The sequence below is a fragment of the Camponotus vicinus genome, unplaced genomic scaffold (genome assembly GCF_025532165.1).
Source record: "Camponotus vicinus isolate PSW18456_S1 unplaced genomic scaffold, iyCamVici1.0 SCAF_1, whole genome shotgun sequence".
Taxonomy (NCBI): Eukaryota; Metazoa; Arthropoda; class Insecta; order Hymenoptera; family Formicidae; genus Camponotus; species Camponotus vicinus.
Genome location: NW_028141945.1, coordinates 152,112 through 175,490, shown reverse-complemented (window position 1 = coordinate 175,490; position 23,379 = coordinate 152,112). Strand labels below are relative to the sequence as shown.

Below are 23,379 nucleotides of genomic sequence, written 5' to 3'. Positions count from 1 at the left end.
CTCCTTGCCGATGATTCGCTGGCACGTGGACGTCAAGACGTAAGAACGAATTAGAAACACGAATAAAATGACGGAGGGAGAAATAGACCAATCGGAAAGGATCTTGAGAGCTCTTGTGTATTCGATCGTATAAAGGCGTGATTTGCTTTTTAGCGCGTCACACACGATCAAATTCTGAATTTAATTCCTTTTATGGCCCGATTTGAACGCGGATAAATCAGGTGAATTGAAACGATATGCGTCTAACAGAAAGAGATAGTTAAGTGCAGGTAAGAAGGCAAATAAGAAACAGAAACTTGTATCTGTTAATAATAAAAATCATGTAGATAGAAATTTCGTATCTAAAAATTACTATAATTGATCAAGATATATTACTTGTAAAAGATCAGAAGAAAGGGAAAAATTTTATGTAATTACTACATCAAACTATATCAAAATTGTTTGCCATATATGAATACTAAATTTTAGTAACAATAATAAAAATTACAACTCAATTATAAATATATATTTATTAAGGGGGGGACATATATATAGAAAATAAAAAAAAATTAGAATATTTATGCAGCAGTACTCATTTTTTGTATCTTTTGAGTTGCATCACGAAGCCAAATGAATATAGAAATTTAAGGAATAGTTGTGTCCCGAACATTTTATAGAATTATACAAAGTTATTTATTATAGAGTATTCTCATATAATGCAGCTGTTTGTGTTTTCATTGCATTATTTTTTTAATATCTCTACAGGACATTATATAACACCCATTATTTCCAGCACTGACATATTGAATGATCTAAAAAAAAAACAAGTATATATTATATATCTCATCTTATTTATAACATATATATGATAGACTGAAAAATGCAAGTATACTTACTTAGAAGTTATTTGATCACCTGGAATGTAAAATGGGTTGCAAACAGCATTGGAATATGCAGCATGTAACTTCTTGAAAATCTGTTTATCAGAGGTTGTTAAGTAGATTACACAAATATGATTTATAAATTATCTTATTATATCTAAACTCATACATGGAATATGAAAGAAAGAAATGGAGCATTACCATTTTCACTTCATTATCCCTTAACGATACATTGGATGATTGTAATACTATGACAAATTTAATTTTTGTATTAGTCGCATAACCATATCTAAAAACAAATGTTAATACGCAATTATTAATATATAATTTGCATCTCTCATAAAGAATGATACTGTTTGTATGTGCGATATTACATACATTTTATATTCCTCAGTTGCAAACAACAAGCCCAAGTATAAGTCACGTATATCAACTGTCGTTTTATTTCCTACATTCAGTTTCTCTTCTATAATATCAATTGACGTGTGCACTTTATAATGAAATTGCAGGGCAGAGGCTTCATCCGCACACTTGATGTATTTTGGAGAGTTCTGCAAAATATTTATAAATAAATCGCAAATAATTTGTAAAGCTAGAAGAGGAACACACGATTATAAAGATATATTTGAATATGTACACATTTTACTAAATTGAAAAAGAAATTTTGCTCATCTTAATTAATCGTAACCTGTAAATTCGAGAAAAACGTATACTTGCATCTTTGCCAATTACAGCTACGCAAGCGGCCATTTTAGGAGATTCTAGGAAATTGCAATAAAAAAAATTTATTATAATATGTCACACATTTTTTGCCGAGTATATTTTTAGATGAAATTAATCGCGGGCATAAACATTCCGTAGATTGTAACGATACTAGGTTAGAGTGACTGCATTAATATATGCATGCAATCTTTTAAATAAATAAATGCTATTTTTTATGGAGAAATTATAGTAAAAAATATAAAAGGCAAATATTAAAGTTTATTTATATACATTACTGTAACATGGTATGCAAATATGTATATATAAAAAATTTGTATATGTATATACATATATTACAAATCAATAATTCTAATTTATAAAAATGATAACGCATTGATTAAGCATGTTTATACAATACAATATTTATACAATATTATCTAAGTTTCTTCTTTCTCTGTTATTAGTCATAATATCTTCTCTTCAAAGTTCTGTATTTGCGCAACATGTATAAAGCTTCTAATTCTTTTATCACAAAATTACCATGTCCTATCATTTTATCTATTTTTTCAGGATCAGTTTCTGTTTTGTTCTTATCAAAGGCTCTCCTCAATTTAGTCCTGAAATATTCATATCCCTTTGGATAATCTCGGCCCATATATAATAGCTGAAAAAAAAGAAAAAAATGCAATAAGAGAGGAAATTATGAACAAAACTAATAAAAAAATTAAGTTCTAAAATTTATTTGTTACAAAATTAATATTAAAATATATTGATAATTAAACTGAGGTATTATGTGTTGAACATATGTATTATTAAAATATATAATATACACAGTTATACAATTTAATAATACATATATGGTCAATATATCTCATTTAATACAGTATTAATTTTATAACAGAATATTATTTTATTACCGTTTTGTATAATTGAATAACTTTAATACGCTGTGACATGGCACATGATAAATCTCCAAGTTGAACTTAGATAAACACTCTAGGCAAAAATCAATTGTGACAACCGATTATTATAATTATTAATTTTGATTATTTCCATTGGAAACGTATGGCAAAAATTAGTTGATAGTGTATGAACTATGCTTTATACAAAATACAACATGCAATGCTAGTGGATACATATGGATGTCATTCATTCACGAATCACTAGTCTAGTAACAAATAGTCTCTCATGTTTATATACAAAGCGAGAGTTTTTTTTTAGATTTCTTCGAAGTCATTCGAAGTTCTGCGAACGCGAGCAGATGATAAGGCATCATATTCTATCGTATTTTTCCATTGTTCTTGTCTTCTCGACGAAAGACGAATCTTATTGCGTGGCAATTGAGGTAAATTTTATGACACATATGTTTATAATTCAAGTGACATTATTTTTTAATTGTATTATCATTTTTATCATTATGCTATGCATTTTTGAATGAGAAATATAATAAGTGTAATCTTTTCACTGATTTTTTTTTCTTTATTATTAACTGATCGCTAAACGTATTTCCAATTTTGCATATACATATTTAACGAAATGTATTCTAGTTTGAAATTTGGTTGAATATTTCTCAAGTGAAACAAATATTTATGAAAATCGAATTTGAAATTGCCTTTGGATATAAAGCTATTAAAATCTGATGAATAGAATATTAAAAAAATATAACTCGAGTAATACTATTATATTTAACAGTTATATCTCTTTAACAGTAATGATAATTTTAAAAAGAAAAAATAATTCCAACCTATGTAATTCTTTGATATTTTCATTTTTTTCTACTTTTACATTCACAATATAAATTTATTCCCAGATAGCCAATTGTCTAGAAGGCATAGCAATTGTCTAGAAAGTTGCTGTCATTACCAACAATTATTGACAATAATACAATTGTTGGCAATATGGCAACAATGGTCCATATTCTGAATTCTCTTTTATCTATAAAGATAAAAGTGCCTCTAAAAGAGGCTTATAAGCCTTCTGATTAGCTGTAAGCCACTTTTAGAGGTACTTTTATCGATAAAAGAGGATTTAGAACATGGACCAATGTAGTTAATTATATTAGTCACATGACAACAATATGATTAAACGCTTATCTGGATTCCACAAACTAACACATAATACATGTATACATATATATTTCAATTTTATATATTTATCTATGTACAATATAAACTTGTGGATTACAATTTTTTTTCCTGATAAATATTATCTGCTTTTGCGATAATATCCATTGTTGCAATAATGTGCCTTTTTTCTATTATCTCTTTTTATTACATAAGAAAAATGCAATAATATACATATTAATTTTATTAGCGTATACTATATATGTATCCATTCATCAATCAATGTCTTATTAATCTCAACTGTGTTATCAGAATGATAAATCCATAAATATATCTATAAATATATAAATGGATAAGAAAATATATTCATTGTGAATTTCAGAAATACAAGGAAAATGTCTAACTTTAGGAGTAGCATATTTTTAATATTTTGTGGTAGGTAATATATATCTAATATTCTTAATTTATTTTTTCAATTAATATATATTTTTTTTAAATATATTTTTAAATTTTATATAGGGATATGTTGTGCAGCAGCATTTTCCACAAAAACACCAATTTTAGCACCAACATTCAGTAGAACATACACGGTAAAAGGAACTTTGTATATACCATATGCAGAAATTCGAGAGCCTTTCTATGCATGGTATGATGGCAACAGTGGATCTAGTCGGATTGATTACTATGGAGGTATTTTGGAAAACAACTTACATATTTTTATTCATTATTTATCTATTTTTGATTTAGATATAGACTATATTTTATATGTATGTATGTATGTATATATATACACAAACATACAACATATATAATGTATGATGCATATAAACCTATTGTTCCTTATTTGACAGGAATGGTTAAGACTTTTCAATTGTCACATAAAGGGGAATATGGTGCCAGCATAAAAGTAGCACCTATTACCACTGAAACTGTTAGTAATAAAGAAACATGTCTTCAAGTAAATGGCACTGTCAATCTCAAGATACAGCCTCAATCTATTGTTCCAGATGCTTCTGAAATGGAGGTAAAAAACATACTTGTAAATTCAATTTTATAAATATATATATGAAAAATATATGTATTTAACATGTTTTTAATATAATTAATATAATGATAGTAGAACTTAATAAAATAAAATTTATATATAGTGCATTGGTGAAGAGATGATCAATGGATTGTCGTGCGAGAAATGGCGGCTTGTACAAGAAATTGAAGGGAAAACGAACAAATATACACTCTGGATTCGTTATAAGGTAGGAATTGAATTATTTGCATATCTATAAAATAATATCTGCAGTATATAAAAAGAAAAATGGCCTTTACAGAAATCACCATCTTTACCGCAAGTTAAAGAACCTATTCCTGTTAGATATGAAATGAGAGGATTTAATAGTCTCTTAGGCTCGCATTATGATCATTATTATTTGGAGTATGATTGGTATTCTTTTGATAAACCTTCTGATGACGTTTTTCAAATCACAGAAAGTATGTAAAATAATTTTTATATTAATTTTTACAGTTGTTTGCCTTGATATAAAAATATTTTTTCTAATATCAGTAATATTTTTTATATCAAATTTAATTATAATATATATGGATATTACTTATTATTTGCAGATGCAACATGCATTAGCTTCCCAGGACCAGGTGAAAAACACATATATACTTTTAATCCAATGCGTGAATTTGTTCATAACTATGAGGATCATTTGCATGAAGCTTTTGATACATTCAAAAAAACTCACAAGAAATATTACAAGAATGACTTGGATCACATGTATCGCAAAGAATTATTTAGACAAAATATAAGGTATAGTTCTGCCACATAGAGAATATACATATACATTGTATACAATTGTAAAAACTGTTATTTTAAATGCAAAAATTTTTAGATATATCTATTCTATAAATCGCGCCAATTTAGGCTATCAGTTAGAAGTAAATTATTTGGCAGATCGCAATGATCTTGAATTAAAAGCTTTACGAGGCAAGCAATACACTCCGGGTTACAATGGTGGTGCACCATTCCCACATGATATTGAAAAAGAAATCGCAGATGTTCCCGACAGTATAGATTGGCGATTGTATGGTGCTGTGACACCAGTCAAAGGTTTGTTCATGAACAATATTGCGCTTTGACATTATATGTACATGTCTAATGTATTTTATTTAAACAGATCAATCAGTTTGTGGTTCTTGTTGGAGTTTTGGTACCACTGGAACAATAGAAGGTGCATACTATATGAAGTATAATAAGTTAGTACGTCTGTCCCAACAGGTAAACAATTCATAATCATTATCAGAATTGAAAAATTTTTATTATTTTGTTGTGTGCGCGATTTTTATTTTATTTAGTAAACTTTTAATGCTAATATATGCTATATAGATAATAATATTGAAGTATAAATGTTAGGCTCTTATTGATTGTTCGTGGGGCTTTGGTAATAACGGATGCGACGGTGGAGAAGATTTCCGTTCATATCAATGGATCATGAAACATGGTGGTTTACCTACCGAAGACGATTATGGTGGTTACTTGGGACAGGTAAATTATTCGATTATATTTATTGTGTGCAGATTGAAATTTATCTGATTATAATTTGGACATACAAAACAGAAAATATTGTGAAAATGATTCTTTTTAGGATGGATTCTGTCATGCAAATAATGTAACATTGACTGCTAAGATCACGGGATTCGTCAATGTTACTCCACGTAACGTAGATGCTTTGAAGATCGCCATTGCTAAGCACGGTCCCATTTCCGTTGCTATTGATGCCTCTCACAAGACATTCTCTTTCTACTCTCACGGAGTGTATTACGACCCAACTTGTGGTATGAGATTTTTAACATTTGTATTACTTCTAAAAAATTTTTTACAACTTTACTAAATTATTATGTTTTTGGGTTCTCAAAAGGCAATACAGAAGATACATTAGATCACGCTGTTTTGGCCGTTGGATACGGCACTATGAACGGAAAGGGTTATTGGCTGATAAAGAACTCCTGGTCGAATTATTGGGGCAATGATGGATATATTCTAATGGCTCAGCAAGACGACAATTGCGGCGTTCTTCTTGCTCCTACATATGTTACTATGTAAAAATATCTATTTCTTTATAAAAAAAAAACGTCTCTATTTTTATTTTTAAGAATTGAAACATTATATAGAATGCTCTCTAGGGTCTTTAATGAGTAAAAACTTATACAAGTATAAGTAAGAGAAAAATTATGAGAGGCTACATAAAATATATTTAGTTGGTTAGCTACATGTTTCATAATGAACATAAGCTATAATAAATTGTTGAAAATTTCACTTATATATATTAGATGATATAAAAATTATATATAATATAGGGGGAATAAAATATTTTTGAAGAAAGAGCATCCACGGATTTTTTAAATCATATATATGCTTCAAGCAGAGAATCCTATATTCATCTCCAGAATAGAGAGTTGATATTATATTAATACCATGTAATTTAATATGGATTTACAAGATATATATAATTTTTCAAATTTACAAATAAGTAATTTTTTAATAAACTTTAATTTTTTGCATTTTTTGAAACACAAACGCTATATTTTTCAATTATATTTTTATTAATAGCTTTATTAACGAATAATACGATATATGTTCAGAAATTTTTATAAACTGTTTTTACACATAACGATGTCAACCATAATTAGCAACTATATTAATTCGTTTCTTCTTTTATTATATTAATTAATTTTTCTGTTTGTCAAATAGGCTTGTACAAGTTCAAAATACGCGATAATATAACTATATATTTTTACAAATATATAAATACTTTTCCTAGAGCATGTGTGCATTGTCCAGTAAGAGCATGTTGCATATGTCCAGTAAGAGCATGTAGTAATGTTTAATTGATATGGATACTTTCAAACTATACATAAATAATGTTGCCTATAGTTATATTTGTATACAGACTATATAAAGGAATGTAGAAATTATGAGCGTGATACAAAGAACACATTTATAAAGGTAAAAATGGAAATGTATCGAATGTTAAATTAACTCTTTGTAATAAGTTTATGTGTAAAAGTATCATAAGCAAATTACTAAAAAGTAATATAAGCAAATAACTAAAATATTAATCACATGAAAAATATCGGTGGCGAAATCCTAATGAAAATTCGTTGCTCTTTGATAAAACCTATCATTACATTAATAAAAACTGTTTGATTTCATCGTTACCGCAGAAGTGAAAGAATACAAATTAGTGTAATTAAGTACATGAAAGAAGGGTATATGTATACTTTTCGCAGATTTTGTTTTAGTTTATACAGTACATGTGCGACTACAGAATGGACGCTAAAGCTAAAAGTTCGAAAGAATCTTGTACATAAATTTTTATATATCCGAACTTTTCGCTCCGAAATTTTTCATTATCACTAAAAATCGTACTTTCATTCTATATCACTTGCGAACATGTCGACGTCCTATCGAGCTCATGAAATATTTCAATATCGGCGAATATAGCCATGACATGGAGGCGTAAAGCCTCCTTTTACGTATATATTACACACGATAAGTTATAGAAATGATAAGATCTGTTTCAGAGAAAATGGAGAAGGAGAAATACAATAAGCATGATTTTTTTCTGGTTTAGATGCAATCTTGATTGCACTCTTCCGTATAATCGAAATGCTTCCTGGTCTTATACTCTCTCTTTTCGTATATATGTATTTTTGTTTTGATTAAAGGAACCCCATTTTTAAGGCATTGTACAGGGCTTGAGTATCCGAATGGCTATTTATTCTCCAGAAAGGAAAGTTATGCGCGCGCGCTGCTGTCTCCTCATCTGAGTCGTCACCTATCACTACGTACGTACATCTACGTCCAAATCGGGCAACCACTCTACCGAAACAGCTCTCCTTTCCTAAAACGGTAAAAAATAACTTTGATATTATTCTACAAAAACATATAACGATGAAATTATAATAAAAAAACAAAATTACAATGAAAAAAATATATACATATAGTGAGTATTTAATTATTTCTTTGTTTGATATATATATATATATATATATATATATATATATATATAATTACCGATTTTAGAAGCTGAATATATATTTTCAACGGGGAATATCCCACCGATACCGAAGAGCAAGACCTTGGACAGCGCGGGCACTAGTTGCGTAGTCGTTACCAGGATGTTGATGCAGTGATCTCTCTTATTGATGATATTGAGACACTCGACTGCCGACGTCAACCATTTATCGGTCAGCACCTCGATCTCGGAACGCAGCTGCAGCCACTGTTCGCGCTTGGCTGTGCCCAATAAACCACCCACATTATTGCGATATTTGGAATAGATCTCTTTAATTACGCGATAACGAAATGCAAGCTTCCTCATCCAGTCAACGCCACCTCGTACACCGGACGCCAGGCATATCCCGTTGTTTGCGGTCGCGCACTGGAAGCCATCGGTCGCGAAGTTGTAAGACGACAAGTCCTGCCCGTTATCATCCGAGGAAACATCGTCTATGTGCACTTGATCGCAGTCCTATGACAAGAAAATATAAATGCTAGAGAGCTTTTATACTACATATCTCGAGAAAACATTTTTTAGGAAATGCATACACACACATTATATACAATTACAGTTATAAATACTCGTATTAATTAAATATTCATATGGAAGAATTTTTTATATATCTTCTTACATATATATCTAAAATTTCTCTAGTATTTTTTATTTTTCATAGATTATATATTATGTATATGTATATATAAAACTTATATTTGTTACAGAAAGATTTAATCACCTCGACATCATTGAAGAAAAAGTGCGTATCTGCCAAATTGAATATCATCTCCTCCATTCTGTATGCCACTTGGGCCAGAAGGGCCGGATCTTTACGATGCTTCGTGGCGAATTGCCCGGTTAGCAGAGAATGAAACACAACTATGGTTTCGTCCAAGTCCCAAATGAATATACGCTCGGGGCCGGCTTCCGTCGTGTCCGCGGAACCGATACTGTTCCCGCTTCCGCTCTGTCTCCTTCCGCGTCTGCACGGCTTCGTCGTCGCCACTGAAAAAGCGAGAATATTCGTCGAAAATGTCGTTCGTTCATCGATAAATATCCTTTAATCTGATTATACGAGAATAAAATATTATTTTCTTTCTCTAAATATAAACGCGAATGTCAAGCAAATGTCATCTCATACAGACATACACAATATTCTTTCAAAAATATTGTAGCAATTTTTTTTTTGTTTAGACAAAAATTCAAGCTCAGTTGAAATGGCTAAATCCGTGACTAAAATGTTTTGAAAACCTATACAAAATGCGTGTTACAACAAAGCAAGAGACACAAATCGGTGATGTTACCTTCGATGTTTGCTGTTTCCCGTGCGGTCAGATCACTCGCATCGTGCGTCGTCGGGTCTACCGTGAGCGCGGATTTTGTTGAATCTTCTTGCAAAATGATTATAGTTAATTGCAACTGTTCAACATAAGAAGTCGAACATACGCGGATAATTTTGCTTGTTTTAAAAATGTAATATACAGATTCGAAATATTACAGATCAGGCACGTTAACATGGATCTTCAAAAGCGTGAATTTATCTCTTGAGAATAAACAACTTAATTTTATTTTTACCGATTTATACAATTTTTCAATAATAATTTGTAAATATATCTCATTTATTCCTTACAGGAAATTCCATTTACGAGAGATAAAAAAAGAAAGTGCGTGAAGAAAAATTTAGTAAAAGAACTTACCAGCAAAGTTGATATTGCCGATGTTGAAGGAGGCCGGCGGCGCGTGATAACCGGGCACGGGATAATATCCGGAATACTGAAGCGGTACCCTGTCGTTTCCATATAAGCTACTACTGTAAGCGCTATAGTCTAATTTCTGAAAGAAAGAACATCTAATTTAGGAAAAAGAATGGAAGAAGAAAATGTTACATTTGCGTCGGAGAAAATAAAACGTCACCTGAGTAGCCGATGATATATTTTGTGCGACGTTCGGGAATGTCGTTGTTCCGCTATTATAACCAGCGTAAGGTGTATACTGCGACATTGAGCTCGACGATGTATAAGAGTTTAGGTACGTGCTCTGCAAGCTCGCATTTTTCGAAACTGTCGTCGATCCGTAAGGCGGCGGATTGTATAGACTACAAAATAAAAAAAAACAATAAAATGAGTAGAAAGATAAGTTTTCGGTTCGATGAAAAGTTATCTATGTGCGAATCAAATTAATTGCATAATAAATTGTAATTGCAGCCCAATGATTGAATAATGATACTAATTTTATTTGAAAAATTTCATGTTTTATCTAACGGTAAATTCCTTCAGCAAGTAAAATATCTTTTATCGTAATCATTTTTTTTTTAAATAAAATGATTAATTAGTAGATTATATATTTATCGCTCGAATTAAATACCTGTTGTAATATTGATTGGCATCATATAGGGATCCGTAATCCGCCTTTTCCATCGAATCCGGGTATTCCTGCTCCTTCTCCTCGGCATTCTCATCGATGTAGAGTTCACCACCAGGGACGCTGTCGTTTTCGGGACAGTCCTGCACCTCGTTTTTAACTTCGGTCTCTTATATGAAAATGAAGAAGTAAGTGTCATTTGATAATATTAATATTTCCTAAAATATCTATGCACTTAACGATGAAATTAATTATAACGTTAATTGCAATCTTTCCGAATTTTTGAAATTGTTTTCGAGAAGTAGAAATTTATAGTAAATGTCATGCAGAAAAATAACAAAGTACAAGTGCACCAATAAATGAACGATTATTTAGCATGAGCGATTATTAATTTCAATTCAATTTTTATTTCTAGATAAAACATATCTTCTCCTGCTTGTATAAAGATAAGCGTTCGATAATATTTAATTTCTCGGATCTGTCTGCTGAATGTATGCGGTCATTTGATCGATGCACGTTTATTTTACGTCAACGCAGTTAGAAATCTTCCTGTTTACCATTGTTTGCAGCACGAGGATGCTGTACCGAGGCTTCTGTCGAGGAAGACACGTTGCCAGCATTGTCTAAAACCCCTGCTGGTTTTGTCGGATCATTGTCCTCGGTTAACATATCACTCTATCTGTTTGACATAAATCACCTTTTCACTTTTACGCCTGAGAAAAAAAAAAGAAAAGATAATTTACGAAAATTTAGTGGAACAATAAGTTAAATCATGTTTCAAAAATTATTGACATCTTAGCACCTCAATATATCTTTGTTGCGGAAAGATTGAATTTGAAGTAATCAAAGTAATCCGTGAATAAAAAGAATCGTAGAAAAGTCACACAAAAATCCTATATAATAATAAATAATAATTTATATAAATATATATGGTATACATATATTTATTAATATTATTATATACATTATTATTTATTAATATTATTTATTATTTATTAATATTATTATATACATTATTATTTAATATTATTATATTAAATAATAATGTATAATATAATGCTTTTTATATAATTTATAATTAATAGTATATCTAAAACAATTGCACTTTAAAGCGATTCTACAGGTGAAAAACGTTTGCACCTGCGAGGTCGCAGGGGAACTTCGCTCGCGTGTGAACTTCATTATTGTCTGCCAATTGCGTGTCGAAGAGGAGTGACTGGTCGGGTAGGCGTACACCATGAGGCACCGAAAGCAACCAATGGAACCTCTCACAACGCTTTACATTATGTATTCTTTATGTTGCCAAGTCACTATCTATCTGCACTCCGCCCTGTTATGCGTGTGTATATGTTATATATCTTGTGCCATATATATGGAAAGCACCTTCTACACGAGAGCTCCTTTATGCCAAGGTGTAACCACGCAGATGTAATTTAAGAAGTTTTTTTAAAATAAGAATATAAGTGCATCTCATATATCTTGTCATAATTTTTTCGATATTTAGAATTGGATAAAAATCTCGATAAGAAATTTCTTCTAAATGATAGTTTATATATAAGTTTAACATTCTAGACGAGAGACAGAACGTAAATAGATATTGACTTGATCGTTTTTTTATTATTATTCTATTTTCAAGACTTTTAATTTTATTTCAAATGAAGAATCTTAATTATATCATTATATAACATTATCATTATGAACAATTTTTCTAGATTTTTCATTAGTACATATACACAATGCGCAAACTTTTGCAATCTCGTGAGTATCTCTTACTTGCGGAATCGTATTAAAGTGCAATCATTGAAATATTATTAAAATTGAAAAGAAATACTTTAATATAATATGTAATTTACTTATATTTGTTTTGAATCAAGGTGACAGTTTATATTGCTGAATAATACGCATAGAAATGTTAAAGCAAGATTTTTTTTTCATTAGATTGAATTTGAATATTCATTCTAAATCACAATTTTTCAGGTCGATATTTTCCATACGAAATTGCCTGCATATTAATCGAAGGATACATCATTATTATGTGCTACGATACGAATTTGTCGCTACTCTATATCGTCATTGCTCATCTTGCCGCTCATATAATGTACAATGAAGCGAGATGAAAGGCACTCTGCTTATCTAAACAAAAAGCTTGTGCCGAAGTGTTTATCGCGGACGAGTTGCTTAGCTTGCTGTCTAGCTGGCTGTCTGTCCGTCAACCGTCAGGGAAACGAAATGCAACGAAACGAGAGGAATGCCGGTTCGCTCTTTTTCTTTCTCGGCCGCAGGACTTTTCAGTCTCGGGTCGGTTTACGTCGACTATAGGAAAGAAAAGGAAAATAAAGCGTTACTATAAGGATGGCTACAGTTCGTAAGACAAAAGCTTTTTGTCTGGAGCCCACCTAGCCGCGTAGAAGAAACCAAAGTCTTTCGAAGAGTACACCTCTCAAAAATATATTGTTTTTCCCGCTGGGTTCCCATAATAGCTTGGGTTCATTATTAGTCGAACAAAGTTACGTTAACTATTAAACGCTTTCATAGTTTGAGATTTTCTCACGAGACACTTTAGACCATTGTTATAACTGAAAAAAATACTGCTTTTTCCACAATCGCATTTTTGTTTGCATGATAGGTTCGTGTCACTCAAATTATTCTAATGTTAAATTTTTAATTTACTAATACTAATTTTTTCATAATTTTAATTTCTAGTTACTAATAATTTTTTAATTGATATAATTAATTTATTATGAAGTAATTTTTTTAAACAATATATTTTATTCATATATTTATGTTATTGTATATACTTTAATTAAATTTGATTTTCTTTTAGATAATTTTCGAAGCGTAATCTTGATATTTTTCTACAATATCTGGATTGAATCTTTTTAATCATTTCTTTTGATTTCCAGTTTTTGCATTCTCTCTGTTATTACATAATACATGCAAGAATTAATATTGGAATGACAATTTATTACGTCAATGTTGCGAACGTATTTTAAAGAGAAACTGTCGTTAACCAGGCTTTTTGGAGAGAATGTATTGTCTGATATACTACGTAACGGCCAATTAAAATACATTATTGCCATAACGAGCCGAATGAGATGCATAAGTTACGCATGCTCAATTGATAATGACGTTTCACGCGTGTGTGCGAACAGCGGCTCTTGCTTCTAATACAGGAAAAACGTGCAAAACTTTATCACGCTAAGACAGACTGGCATTCAGTTTCTAATACTTATTTCTTATCGCTGTTATGTTATAAAATATCAAAGAAGAAAAAGGTATAAATCTTAAAAAGCTTTAATAAACAAAGTATATGTGTGTGTATATATATATATATATATATATATATATATATATATATATATATATATATATATATATAGGGTGTCCCATTTTAATCGATCACCCCGAATAACTTTTTTAATTTTGATTGTAGAAAAAAATGTTTCAGACAAAAGTTATATGGCTTGAAGGGGGCCATCAGATGGTGGCAATGATTTGACCTTGGAGAGTCATTTGAAGGTCACGTGAAGGTCACCGTCAATTTCTTAAATGGAACTCTCTATTTTTTATTGCATATTCTTGTAGCTTATCTCGAGGGCTTTCCAAAACACTATAATAAAATATTTTTCCCTCAAGTACTTTTCGAGTTATAAGGCTTGAAATCATTTCTTAATTTTACATAAACCGTAAAATATCTTGTAAAATATTCATTTTTCGATTATCTTACCTTAATACTTTTATGTACAAAATAATGAGAGGAATCAATTGGTGTAAAGAAAACACATAATTGTTTCGAAGAAAAAATATGTAATTTGCAATTAACAATTACATATTTTTTCTTAAAAATAACTATGTGTTTTCTTTACACCAATTGATTCCTCTCATTATTTTGTACATAAAAGTATTGAGGTAAGATAATCGAAAAATGAATATTTTACAAGATATTTTACGGTTTATGTAAAATTAAGAAATGATTTCAAGCCTTATAACTCAAAAAGTACTTGAGGGAAAAATATTTTATTATAGTGTTTTGGAAAGCTCTCGAGATAAACTGCAAGAATGTGTAATGAAAAATAAGGGGTTCCGTTTGAGAAATTAAAGGTAACTTTCGCGTGACCTTCAAAAGATCATCCAAGGTCAAATAATTGTCACCATCTTATATCCCCCTTGAAACTATATAACTTTTGTCTGAAACGTTTTTTTCTACAATCAAAATTAAAAAAGTTATTCGGGGTGATCGATTCAAATGGGACATCCTGTGTATATATATATATATATATATATATATATATATATATATATATATATATATATATATTTCTAGTTATATAAAATTATATAAATTATAAAATTTAAAATTTATTAATATAAAAGATAAATATTTTTGTTTTTTTTCCAGTTACATACGAATTACAATTCTGGAAATGTAAATATCGACGATGCTTATTATTGAGAATTTATCTAAACAAATCGATTCTTTGCTTTTTTATGCAGGAATAGATATCGCATCTTTCGGATTCAAAGTTAATAATTGACGGTTAATAACTGAGACTTATGTCTAGCTGAAAATATAGGTGAGATTATTATGTTATTTGAAAAAACGATTTATCTTGTACTTTTATTTCCTTTTTTTTTTACTAAATTCTATTTTCTTTTATCAGTAAATATGCAACATAATTCGCAAGGCACTACAAGAAATCCTGATTCAACTCTCGTCAAAACTCTTCTACAAGGAAAGAGAAAAGAAAAGAGAGAGAGAGAGAGAGAGAGAGAGAGAGAGAGAAAGCAAAACCACCTCTTCATGATAAGTCTAATTGAATAAAGTTGAGCGAACCTTGCGTGTCGTCGCAGATTCGAGATAGGATATCCTCCGATGCACGTTCAAGGAAGCCTTCGGCGATTCCCTCCCGAAAGCAGCATCGTTATCCCGGGGCTGCGTAATGCGTGCGTGTATGCATGCGTGTCTAGGTGCGCGTAAACGCGTTGTACGGGGATTTGTAATTTCGCCGACTCACTTTTCTCGCACTTTTCGCGACCACGGGAACATTGTGTTGTCGCTCGCCTACGATTCACCCTGTCTGTGCGTTACGTTTCGCGCACCGCCCGGCACATACGTGCGTACACGCACGCAGGAAACACAGAGGAACACCGTCGTCGAATCGCGATGATATCAGTCACCGTTTGCGTTCAAGATTGCGGGCGGATGTTGCGTGCCCGTGAAACGGCAGATCTCTCCTGCCGCAGGATCACCGTTCCGCCCGCTCGCGTCGAGGGTTGCACCCCCGGAGAATCCGCCACTTGTCACGATTGTGAAGATTGAAAGGATCTGTCCGCACTTACGATACTTTCTCGGATACGCTCTTTCGCGTTCGGTGGATTCTTCACGACGAACTCGCTACCATTGTTTCACCGGCGCCGTAGAATGCGTAGAGGTGTGCGTATATCGCGGGCACTGCCGTGTGCGATATGCCGCGGCCTGTGGAGTTCTGAGCATGCGAAATGTCGTCTGCCACCCCCGCCCGGATGATCACGTGGTTCGTTCGGCTCTTCTTCGTCGCACCTTTCCTTTCCCCCCTTCTCTCTCGCTCGCTCATTCGCTCGCTCGTTTGTTCATCTCGCTTCTTTCGTCTCTCCTTGTTCCGCGCTCTCGCGGTATTCCTTTTGTCCTTCAACCTCTACTTTTTAGACTCTTTTTTTCTCTTGCTATTTTTTTTCTTTATCTTTGTATTCTCCAAATTGCTGCAAGTGCTTGCCATGTGTATCTTGACGAAATATCTAAAATAATACACTGTATTGTATTTCTTTCTTGATCTCTTTCACACTCTCTTTCTCCTTCTTCCTCTTCTTCATTGTTCTTTCCTCTTATCATTTCTCCTCTATCCCCTTTCTCTTTCTTCTATATTTCTTATCTTTTATGTTCTAAACATATTTGTATGCAATGTGATTACTAGATAATGAATCTATTTTTTTTTGTTTCAGGATAGATGATAAAATCGTCCATCTGTTACTCAACCGTTCCTATTTCTTTCTTTATCTCTGTTTTTCTCGACATGCTCTCGCTAACGAACACACACAGATCGCTCATTAACCAGAATGAGAGGAGCTAACGAATCGCGCATGGTAGGTGATGGTGCGACAGATAAGGAAGGAGAAAGAGACGAAGAGGAGACAAAGATGAGAAAAGAAAGAGAGAAAGAAAAATCCTGAATTAACGAAGGAGAAGGATGGTCCTACTACATTCCCTCTACATAATTGTCACCTCTTGTCACCATTTATTTGTACGAATCGCTCGGCAATGACGCTTCTTTCTGGCGCGGGGCCGGTTTTCCAGAAAGAACAGCGATTAAAAGGATCTATATGGGCGATCTTAGATAAGAGTCGTAGAATACGTGTTTTAAAACCTCACGAATTAGCGTGTAAGATAAGAAAAAGAAGAAAGAAAGAGAAGCGTCACTCACATTTCCACATCGAATGTATACCATAGTTTTACATGTAAAATATGTATATACTTCTTTGATTTAATCTCGTACCTTTTTATTTTTTCTTGTGCTAGATATCAGAACCACTATCGGGCGTTCTTCAGTAAGAGACACAGGATACAGTGTAACACAGTGAATTATTTTATTCTTGTTTACATTCAGCAATCGACAAGGACGAAGTGATGCATTGTGTCCTCTGCTTGCTGAAAAATGCCCATCAATGGATTTTGGGCAATAAATTAGCACACAAACAATAATACCCTAACAACACACATGTCCAAAAGACAAAATATCCTTTGGCTGTCCTCTAGATATTCTATAGACGTCTTTTGGACATGTGTGTTGTTAGAGTATAATATAATGCTTATTATAAATTGGAAAAATAATTGTTCCAACATTGGTAAATATAGATTTTCGAAAATAAAATTTATTAATTAAAATTTATCAGTTTCTTTTTTTATATTCGCGAATCGTGACGCAATCTTTCTTCAGTCTTTTCTTCTTTTTCTCGACAGGCAAGAGCGGGAAAGATAAAAATTCTTGACGGGAGGTCCACGCCATCAAGGCAATACGTCATACTCGGTGGGTTCCTGGAAGAGGCGAGAATGTTCCTGTGTCCTTTTTTCTCACTTTATCGATTACGGCGCGATAAAAGCGCTGCGATATCTGCTTCCTCTGTCACTGTGTGACAAAACAAATTAAGGCTCGCATCGTGAGTGAAATAACGAAGGGCGAGTAACGGCCTGCGAGATATTAAAAGTATAGTTTCATTCTCAACCCATAAAATTAAAGAAAAGTCACGTTTGGCGGAAAAATAAATAAACTGATGAGAACTTGTATCAATCTTCAATCACAGATTATTTTTAGAATATTTTCGCATTTATTTTTTTCCTTTTTATTTTTTTTTATTTTATATTTATTCGCTTGTAAAATGCTTGTAAAACAAATTTTTTGTAACACATTTTGACTTTTTTTTATTAGAATCCTCATTAAAGGTACATTATCTAATTTTGTTATAAAATTTATGAATGAGAAAAATTTAAAGAACTGGAATTTTTAAAGTCAATTTTAGTTAAAAATGTGCAGAATATATTTTTATTACTTTTTTTAAAATTAGTTTTTAAAAAATTCATTATTTTTTCGAGATAAACTTCATTTCATTAATGTTTTAGACTAGAAACCTCTTTGTGGCTAATGTAACTGTAACGGCGAGGGTGAGTCTGCATTTTTCAAGGACGATATGATGAAGATGAGGAATAACACGGGCGGCAATATAATTTTCTACATCCTATATCAACATCCATTGTACGTTTTCCACCAGCTTGATGGACTCTCAAATTTCGTTAAAAGTCTCTTGCTAATGTTACCATAAAAGCATCTCAAGAAACTTTTAAGCTCCGTTCTGCTTTCGCACGCTTCGTTTGCAATTGTTCGAAGCTTTCTTATACCTACGATCGACAATATTTGATTGTTATAGTGCTGTTTGATATAGTGCAGATATCTCATGAGATTTCCTGGATACAATTCTTGACTGATATAATAATTTTCAGAAAAATCATCTTAACTAAAACCAGATGTGGAGCGGTAAAAATGTTTTCTGGAAATGTATGGCAATCGACATCTTGATCAGAGCTTTGTGATGAATAACAAAGGAGAATAATGCTTTTACATAACGGTGAGTAACCGTACGAGGGTCGGATGAGTACGGTTAATCCATCCTTCCAGTTTTGTATTTTCACAGTACATCAAACACAGGGATCTCCGCATTTCTGGGGGATTGACCATCTCTTTATTGAAATTGGCCGATCAATCCGCCTGCTGCAATACTATCGATTTGCTTCAAATAGATACAAATGCGATAATTGCATAAATAAAATCGTTCAAAGATATATCATTTTATATTGAACTATCTTAAAAAAGTTGTATACATAATTTTTATGTGTATAATATATTTATCTATATATAAGTTTCATATAAGAATTTGAATATCTTTTAGCAGCAATTCTCTAGCTCTATATTTTTGTTAGTGAAACTGTCAAGGAAATAATAATTTTTTTGGAAATGTATGTGTTTGTGTGAATGCATTTTTTTATCATATATTTTTATATCTAAAACTTAAGTTTCATTAAATTCTATTAATTAAAAAATATAGTTTTGTTACTCTTTTAATTTTACAAGTTTTGCAAAAATGTTTTCAGTTGCTTATAATTTATAAATTATTAATGTAATCGACATATTCATTAAAAAAGAAAAATCGCTCTTAAGAATATAATGATTTTAGGATGTTGTATAAGAAATAACGTTCCGTCGAAAAATTAATGCAAAAAATTAGCACAAAATACTTTTTCGATTATTCGATGCTTACAAGTTTTCTCGTGTGTATAAGAATATTTGTTTAAACTCGTTTTCTCTATTTTAGGAATAGTGATGGGATTAAATGCACGCTGGTTAAATAAATTTTCGTGACAAAGAGTCTCTTCATTTCATCATCTCTAGAATTCAACGCTTTTCACGTACGAATCAAATTTTCAATCTTTGTCCCGAGGGAACGCGCAACTCTCGCATCTCTGCTGTGCTCCTCGAGATAAGTGCGATACACCAGCTTCGTGAAAGAAATATCGATTCTAACATACGACGGACATTATCGCGTTTCCCAGGAGTCACCTAACGTAGAGACAGCGGGTAATAAAGGAAGACGCGTCAGAAAGATAGACATGGCGTCGACATCATCCTGCAGTGGGTTGGTCGCACGGCTGGTGGAGAAATGGCGGAATAATGGTTTTGGCGATATTTTTAATAAGGAATTTTTTTGCAAACTGTTAAAAAAAGAGAACATGTATATACATTTCTTTTGAAAAGTATCTCTATAAGGGGCTTATGGTCTTTATCTCCAAGATATATTAATGTAGTAAGTAAGTAAGTGTATGTATGTGACGACCACCCAGGTGTATGTATATACCTTATTGTGCGCTCCAAGAAAAATGCAGGGACATAGAGACGTATTCGGTGTCGTCGTGGGATCTGCGAGATAGATGCTGAGGTATTGTTAATACTAGTAAAGTGTTATTAGTTTAATTTTTAGAATATAATGTCGATCTCTCTCTTCAAGATCGTTATTCAAGTTCTATATATATTACTTTTTTATTCTTCGTATTTTAAAAACAATTTTCTTGTGGAAAAAATATATCTTTTCTTTTCTTTTTAATTTCCCTTTATTTATGTTCTTCCAAGAAAAAAAAGTTGTAATAATATGAAAAAATTAATAACTTGGACGATATGTGAAAATAAAGATTAATTCATAAATCAATTTGGAGATTTTAATAAATCAGGCATTTTATCTTCGTGTTAATGTATTGTCAGTATTATGTAATATATCAACGTTTGTTATTTGATGAGAATTTTATGGAAATTCCTAGAATGTGGCTTATCGATCATAATCATTCATTGCTTCGAGTGTTTGTTGTAGGCCCACGCGGAGGATTGTCATGAATCATGTCAAGTTCATCTTTAGATGGAGGATTACAAAGAGTTAATAGATATACATATATCGGTGCACTCATCATCAGAGAATCTGAAAAAGATTAACGAGCTGTTGCATATTCATATTAAACATATTGATTAAAGCCAGTAATCACGTCCCATCGGTGATTCCAGTTAGAAGCAGGTTTGCAAAGCGAACAGTTCCTTTTTTGAAAAATAATATCGTATTAACGCGCAAGGGAATCACGCAACACGTACTTAAAGTACGGTCCTGCAAAAGTGGACGCACACACATGTGGTCCTGCACAGAGATCCTGCGTGAGTTTCGGGCAAGAGCTAAGTAAGCGCGAGAGATATCTCTCTCCCCGTTTTACACGCGGGTGTGTGTAGGAGACGGATATACATCTACAACGAGGAAATATCTCTGTGTGTGTGAGTAGGTAGATAGGTATGTACCAACGAGCGTTCTCCCTTTGTTATACAGGGTGTTTCGCTGCGAAGAGCAAAGGCACATTCGTTACATATAATGGTCAGGAAAAGAGAATGCATGAGAAAATTAATTCTAGCAAAATTGTTGAAAAAGAACTTTGTTCAAGATGAACGAAGTCAATTATTTTCTTCTTATCTTATATGTCAAATATAGTTTAAAGAAATTGCACATATACGCTTATTCAATGTCATGAAACACCTTATGAAATTTGCTAGATAAAAAATATATAAGAATTCTCTTTTCGAGATCTAATTCACTATTATAATTTTGATACTAATATTATAATTTTCAGGGCACGCAAATTGAGCCTCATTCTCGTCGCGAAATCAACTTTGAATTCCGCAGAAGATAACGAACGAATGGTTTTCGGCAAGGACACCCTGTGTGTACATGCAACGCAGGCGCAGGCAGCTGTCACCTTACACCTATAGAGAAGGAGGAGGTGGTGGCGGCGGCGGCATGGGGCTGCGGCGGCCATTCTCAACTTATCTCTAGGATCTTTGTAAACATGTCGTGAAATCCGAGTATTCCGACAGTGGCGTAGATCACGGGGTGGAAAGGATCTATCGCGAGAGGCAAAGAATTAAAATTGAAAATCCGCCGTGTAATTTCGACCCCCAATTAAATGCCCCAAGATCTCATCTCTGTGCTTATTCGCACAGAGATCCAATTTTTTTTTCTAGAGCGGCGCGAAAAATTCGTTTTCACTACCGACATTTACGCGTAATTATCGCAATCGCGTAATCTTTGATGCCCGAAGATGAGGGTCCTCGTAGCGTCGCGACGACGCATGTGGTTCCCCTGACAACCGGGATCGCCAGTGGCAGCGTCACTAAATGGAGAGCGCATCTTTGTTCCGTGCTAATAAAAAGGACGCGTCTGTGGACATCTAATGTCCTAGCGGTCCTAGTTTAGAATATGCGCTCAACGATGTTAAAAACTAGACATAGTTAGAAATTGGAATATTACATATACTTGAAATTTTCTATTAAAAAATGAGATTAAAAAATTCCCTTAAATGTTACGCGCGCGGGATTATTAAGAGCGTCCGGTTTTTCACGTATTAATCCTTGTAAATGCAAATGAGGAACAAATTTGTACATTTATTTTCTTTGAAAACAAATTTTAATGTAACGTTTAATTATCAGTCATGAAAAACCTGAAAAATTAAGACATAAGAAAAAGAATGATATTTAATAAAATCTTTACTAGAAAAAATATTGTGATTTAAAGTCGATAAAATAAATTCATAGATAAAATTCATTTATGTATTTTTGACACACACACACACATCCCGTTTATTCATAGTGAAATTGATATTCCGAATCAATCAAATTTTAATATATCGGAAAATATAATCAATCGCCGATATCGTCTTTTTTAATCAGTTCATTTTTTTGTATTCTATTTATACTAGAGTTAATTCTTCGTAAATAATAAACGAATTAAAATCAAATATGTAGTAAGAGAAGACCTGCTAAGACATTGAAAATTAATGCTTAAATCTTCAAAATCGGAAAATGTTTTAAAATTTTGAAATTCTTTTTTACATCTCATCCTATTTTAAATAAATTTTAACTTCGGCAAAAAATGTACAGATTGAGACAAAAGCCTTCATAATTAAAAAGATCAAAAGACAATGCGTATATATGTGTGCGTGTATAAATAGATTATAAATTTATAATTTATAACCTATGTATAATTTATAAATATATAATTTATAACTATGTGTATATATCGCGTATAATCTCTTTATAATTTTATTACGTGACTATTTTTTTTATAAAATTCTTTATTTCATAAAATAGATGTTATATACAAATTGGTTTAATGTAAAGCACAATGCTTGTATAATTAAGTAATGCCCTTATTGTTATAAACAATTAT

General features: G+C 32.0%; 3 protein-coding genes and 2 long non-coding RNA genes across 13 annotated transcripts; 3 read left to right on the top strand and 2 right to left on the bottom strand.

Moving 5' to 3' along the window:
* The first annotated feature begins 135 nt into the window (after positions 1-135).
* Positions 136-7,012, top strand: 26-29-p (C1 family peptidase 26-29-p). Of its 2 annotated transcripts, XM_083106436.1 has the most exons (13): positions 136-269; positions 2,784-2,907; positions 4,008-4,060; positions 4,145-4,315; positions 4,477-4,649; positions 4,774-4,878; positions 4,951-5,110; positions 5,243-5,435; positions 5,518-5,735; positions 5,803-5,903; positions 6,039-6,170; positions 6,271-6,460; positions 6,544-7,012. In XM_083106436.1, exons 3-13 carry the CDS (start codon positions 4,021-4,023, stop codon positions 6,726-6,728), a joined length of 1,668 nt encoding a protein of 555 aa, XP_082962562.1. In that variant the 5' UTR covers positions 136-269; positions 2,784-2,907; positions 4,008-4,020; the 3' UTR covers positions 6,729-7,012. The 2 variants fall into 2 exon arrangements, with proteins under 2 accessions (XP_082962562.1, XP_082962571.1); XM_083106445.1 differs by lacking the exon at positions 136-269 and having other exon boundaries at positions 2,750-2,907.
* Positions 491-2,722, bottom strand: LOC145975872 (trafficking protein particle complex subunit 2-like protein). Its single transcript, XM_083106621.1, has 7 exons — positions 2,480-2,722; positions 2,103-2,226; positions 1,578-1,621; positions 1,239-1,411; positions 1,062-1,149; positions 876-955; positions 491-791 (listed from the first exon to the last, which is right to left on the bottom strand). Exons 1-7 carry the CDS (start codon positions 2,516-2,518, stop codon positions 749-751), a joined length of 591 nt encoding a protein of 196 aa, XP_082962747.1. The 5' UTR covers positions 2,519-2,722; the 3' UTR covers positions 491-748.
* Eya (eya transcriptional coactivator and phosphatase 2) lies at positions 6,718-17,657 on the bottom strand. 7 transcript variants are annotated; one of them, XM_083106493.1, is made up of 11 exons: positions 17,574-17,653; positions 16,384-16,818; positions 11,846-11,936; positions 11,601-11,756; positions 11,047-11,212; positions 10,597-10,777; positions 10,380-10,515; positions 9,987-10,073; positions 9,422-9,687; positions 8,703-9,159; positions 6,718-8,529 (listed from the first exon to the last, which is right to left on the bottom strand). In XM_083106493.1, exons 4-11 carry the CDS (start codon positions 11,710-11,712, stop codon positions 8,348-8,350), a joined length of 1,587 nt encoding a protein of 528 aa, XP_082962619.1. In that variant the 5' UTR covers positions 11,713-11,756; positions 11,846-11,936; positions 16,384-16,818; positions 17,574-17,653; the 3' UTR covers positions 6,718-8,347. The 7 variants fall into 7 exon arrangements, with proteins under 7 accessions (XP_082962619.1, XP_082962595.1, XP_082962604.1 ...); XM_083106469.1 differs by lacking the exon at positions 11,846-11,936 and having other exon boundaries at positions 15,878-16,818; positions 17,574-17,657; XM_083106478.1 differs by lacking the exon at positions 11,846-11,936 and having other exon boundaries at positions 11,601-11,722; positions 15,878-16,818.
* LOC145975892 (uncharacterized) lies at positions 9,987-10,891 on the top strand. The gene is made up of 3 exons (XR_014440125.1): positions 9,987-10,187; positions 10,315-10,463; positions 10,541-10,891. It is a non-coding gene; the product is annotated as an uncharacterized LOC145975892 (long non-coding RNA).
* Positions 13,917-22,876, top strand: LOC145975886 (uncharacterized). Of its 2 annotated transcripts, none has more exons than XR_014440124.1 (10): positions 13,917-14,318; positions 15,443-15,617; positions 15,705-16,577; positions 17,023-17,516; positions 18,038-18,281; positions 18,695-18,827; positions 19,073-19,197; positions 19,942-20,562; positions 20,989-21,450; positions 21,785-22,876. It is a non-coding gene; the product is annotated as an uncharacterized LOC145975886 (long non-coding RNA). The 2 variants fall into 2 exon arrangements; XR_014440123.1 differs by having other exon boundaries at positions 17,023-17,535.
* The last annotated feature ends 503 nt before the right edge of the window (positions 22,877-23,379 follow it).

What these genes read in the sequence shown, in the direction of transcription:
- 26-29-p (XM_083106436.1), top strand. Translation starts at nt 4,021, where the DNA reads ATGTCTAACTTTAGGAGTAGCATATTTTTAATATTTTGTG. An exon ending in TTATTTAGACAAAATATAAG is followed by an intron (nt 5,436 to 5,517) that starts GTATAGTTCTGC and finishes AAAAATTTTTAG; the next exon opens with ATATATCTATTCTATAAATC. An exon ending in TGCTGTGACACCAGTCAAAG is followed by an intron (nt 5,736 to 5,802) that starts GTTTGTTCATGA and finishes TTATTTAAACAG; the next exon opens with ATCAATCAGTTTGTGGTTCT.
- LOC145975872 (XM_083106621.1), bottom strand. Translation starts at nt 2,518, where the DNA reads ATGTCACAGCGTATTAAAGTTATTCAATTATACAAAACG. An exon ending in TAGCTGTAATTGGCAAAGAT is followed by an intron (nt 1,412 to 1,577) that starts GCAAGTATACGT and finishes AATATTTTGCAG; the next exon opens with AACTCTCCAAAATACATCAA. An exon ending in GGTGATCAAATAACTTCTAA is followed by an intron (nt 792 to 875) that starts GTAAGTATACTT and finishes TTTTTTTTTTAG; the next exon opens with ATCATTCAATATGTCAGTGC.
- Eya (XM_083106469.1), bottom strand. Translation starts at nt 11,712, where the DNA reads ATGTTAACCGAGGACAATGATCCGACAAAACCAGCAGGGGTTTTAGAC. An exon ending in GGAAACAGCAAACATCGAAG is followed by an intron (nt 9,688 to 9,986) that starts GTAACATCACCG and finishes TCGCTTTTTCAG; the next exon opens with TGGCGACGACGAAGCCGTGC. An exon ending in TTTTCTTCAATGATGTCGAG is followed by an intron (nt 9,160 to 9,421) that starts GTGATTAAATCT and finishes TTCTTGTCATAG; the next exon opens with GACTGCGATCAAGTGCACAT.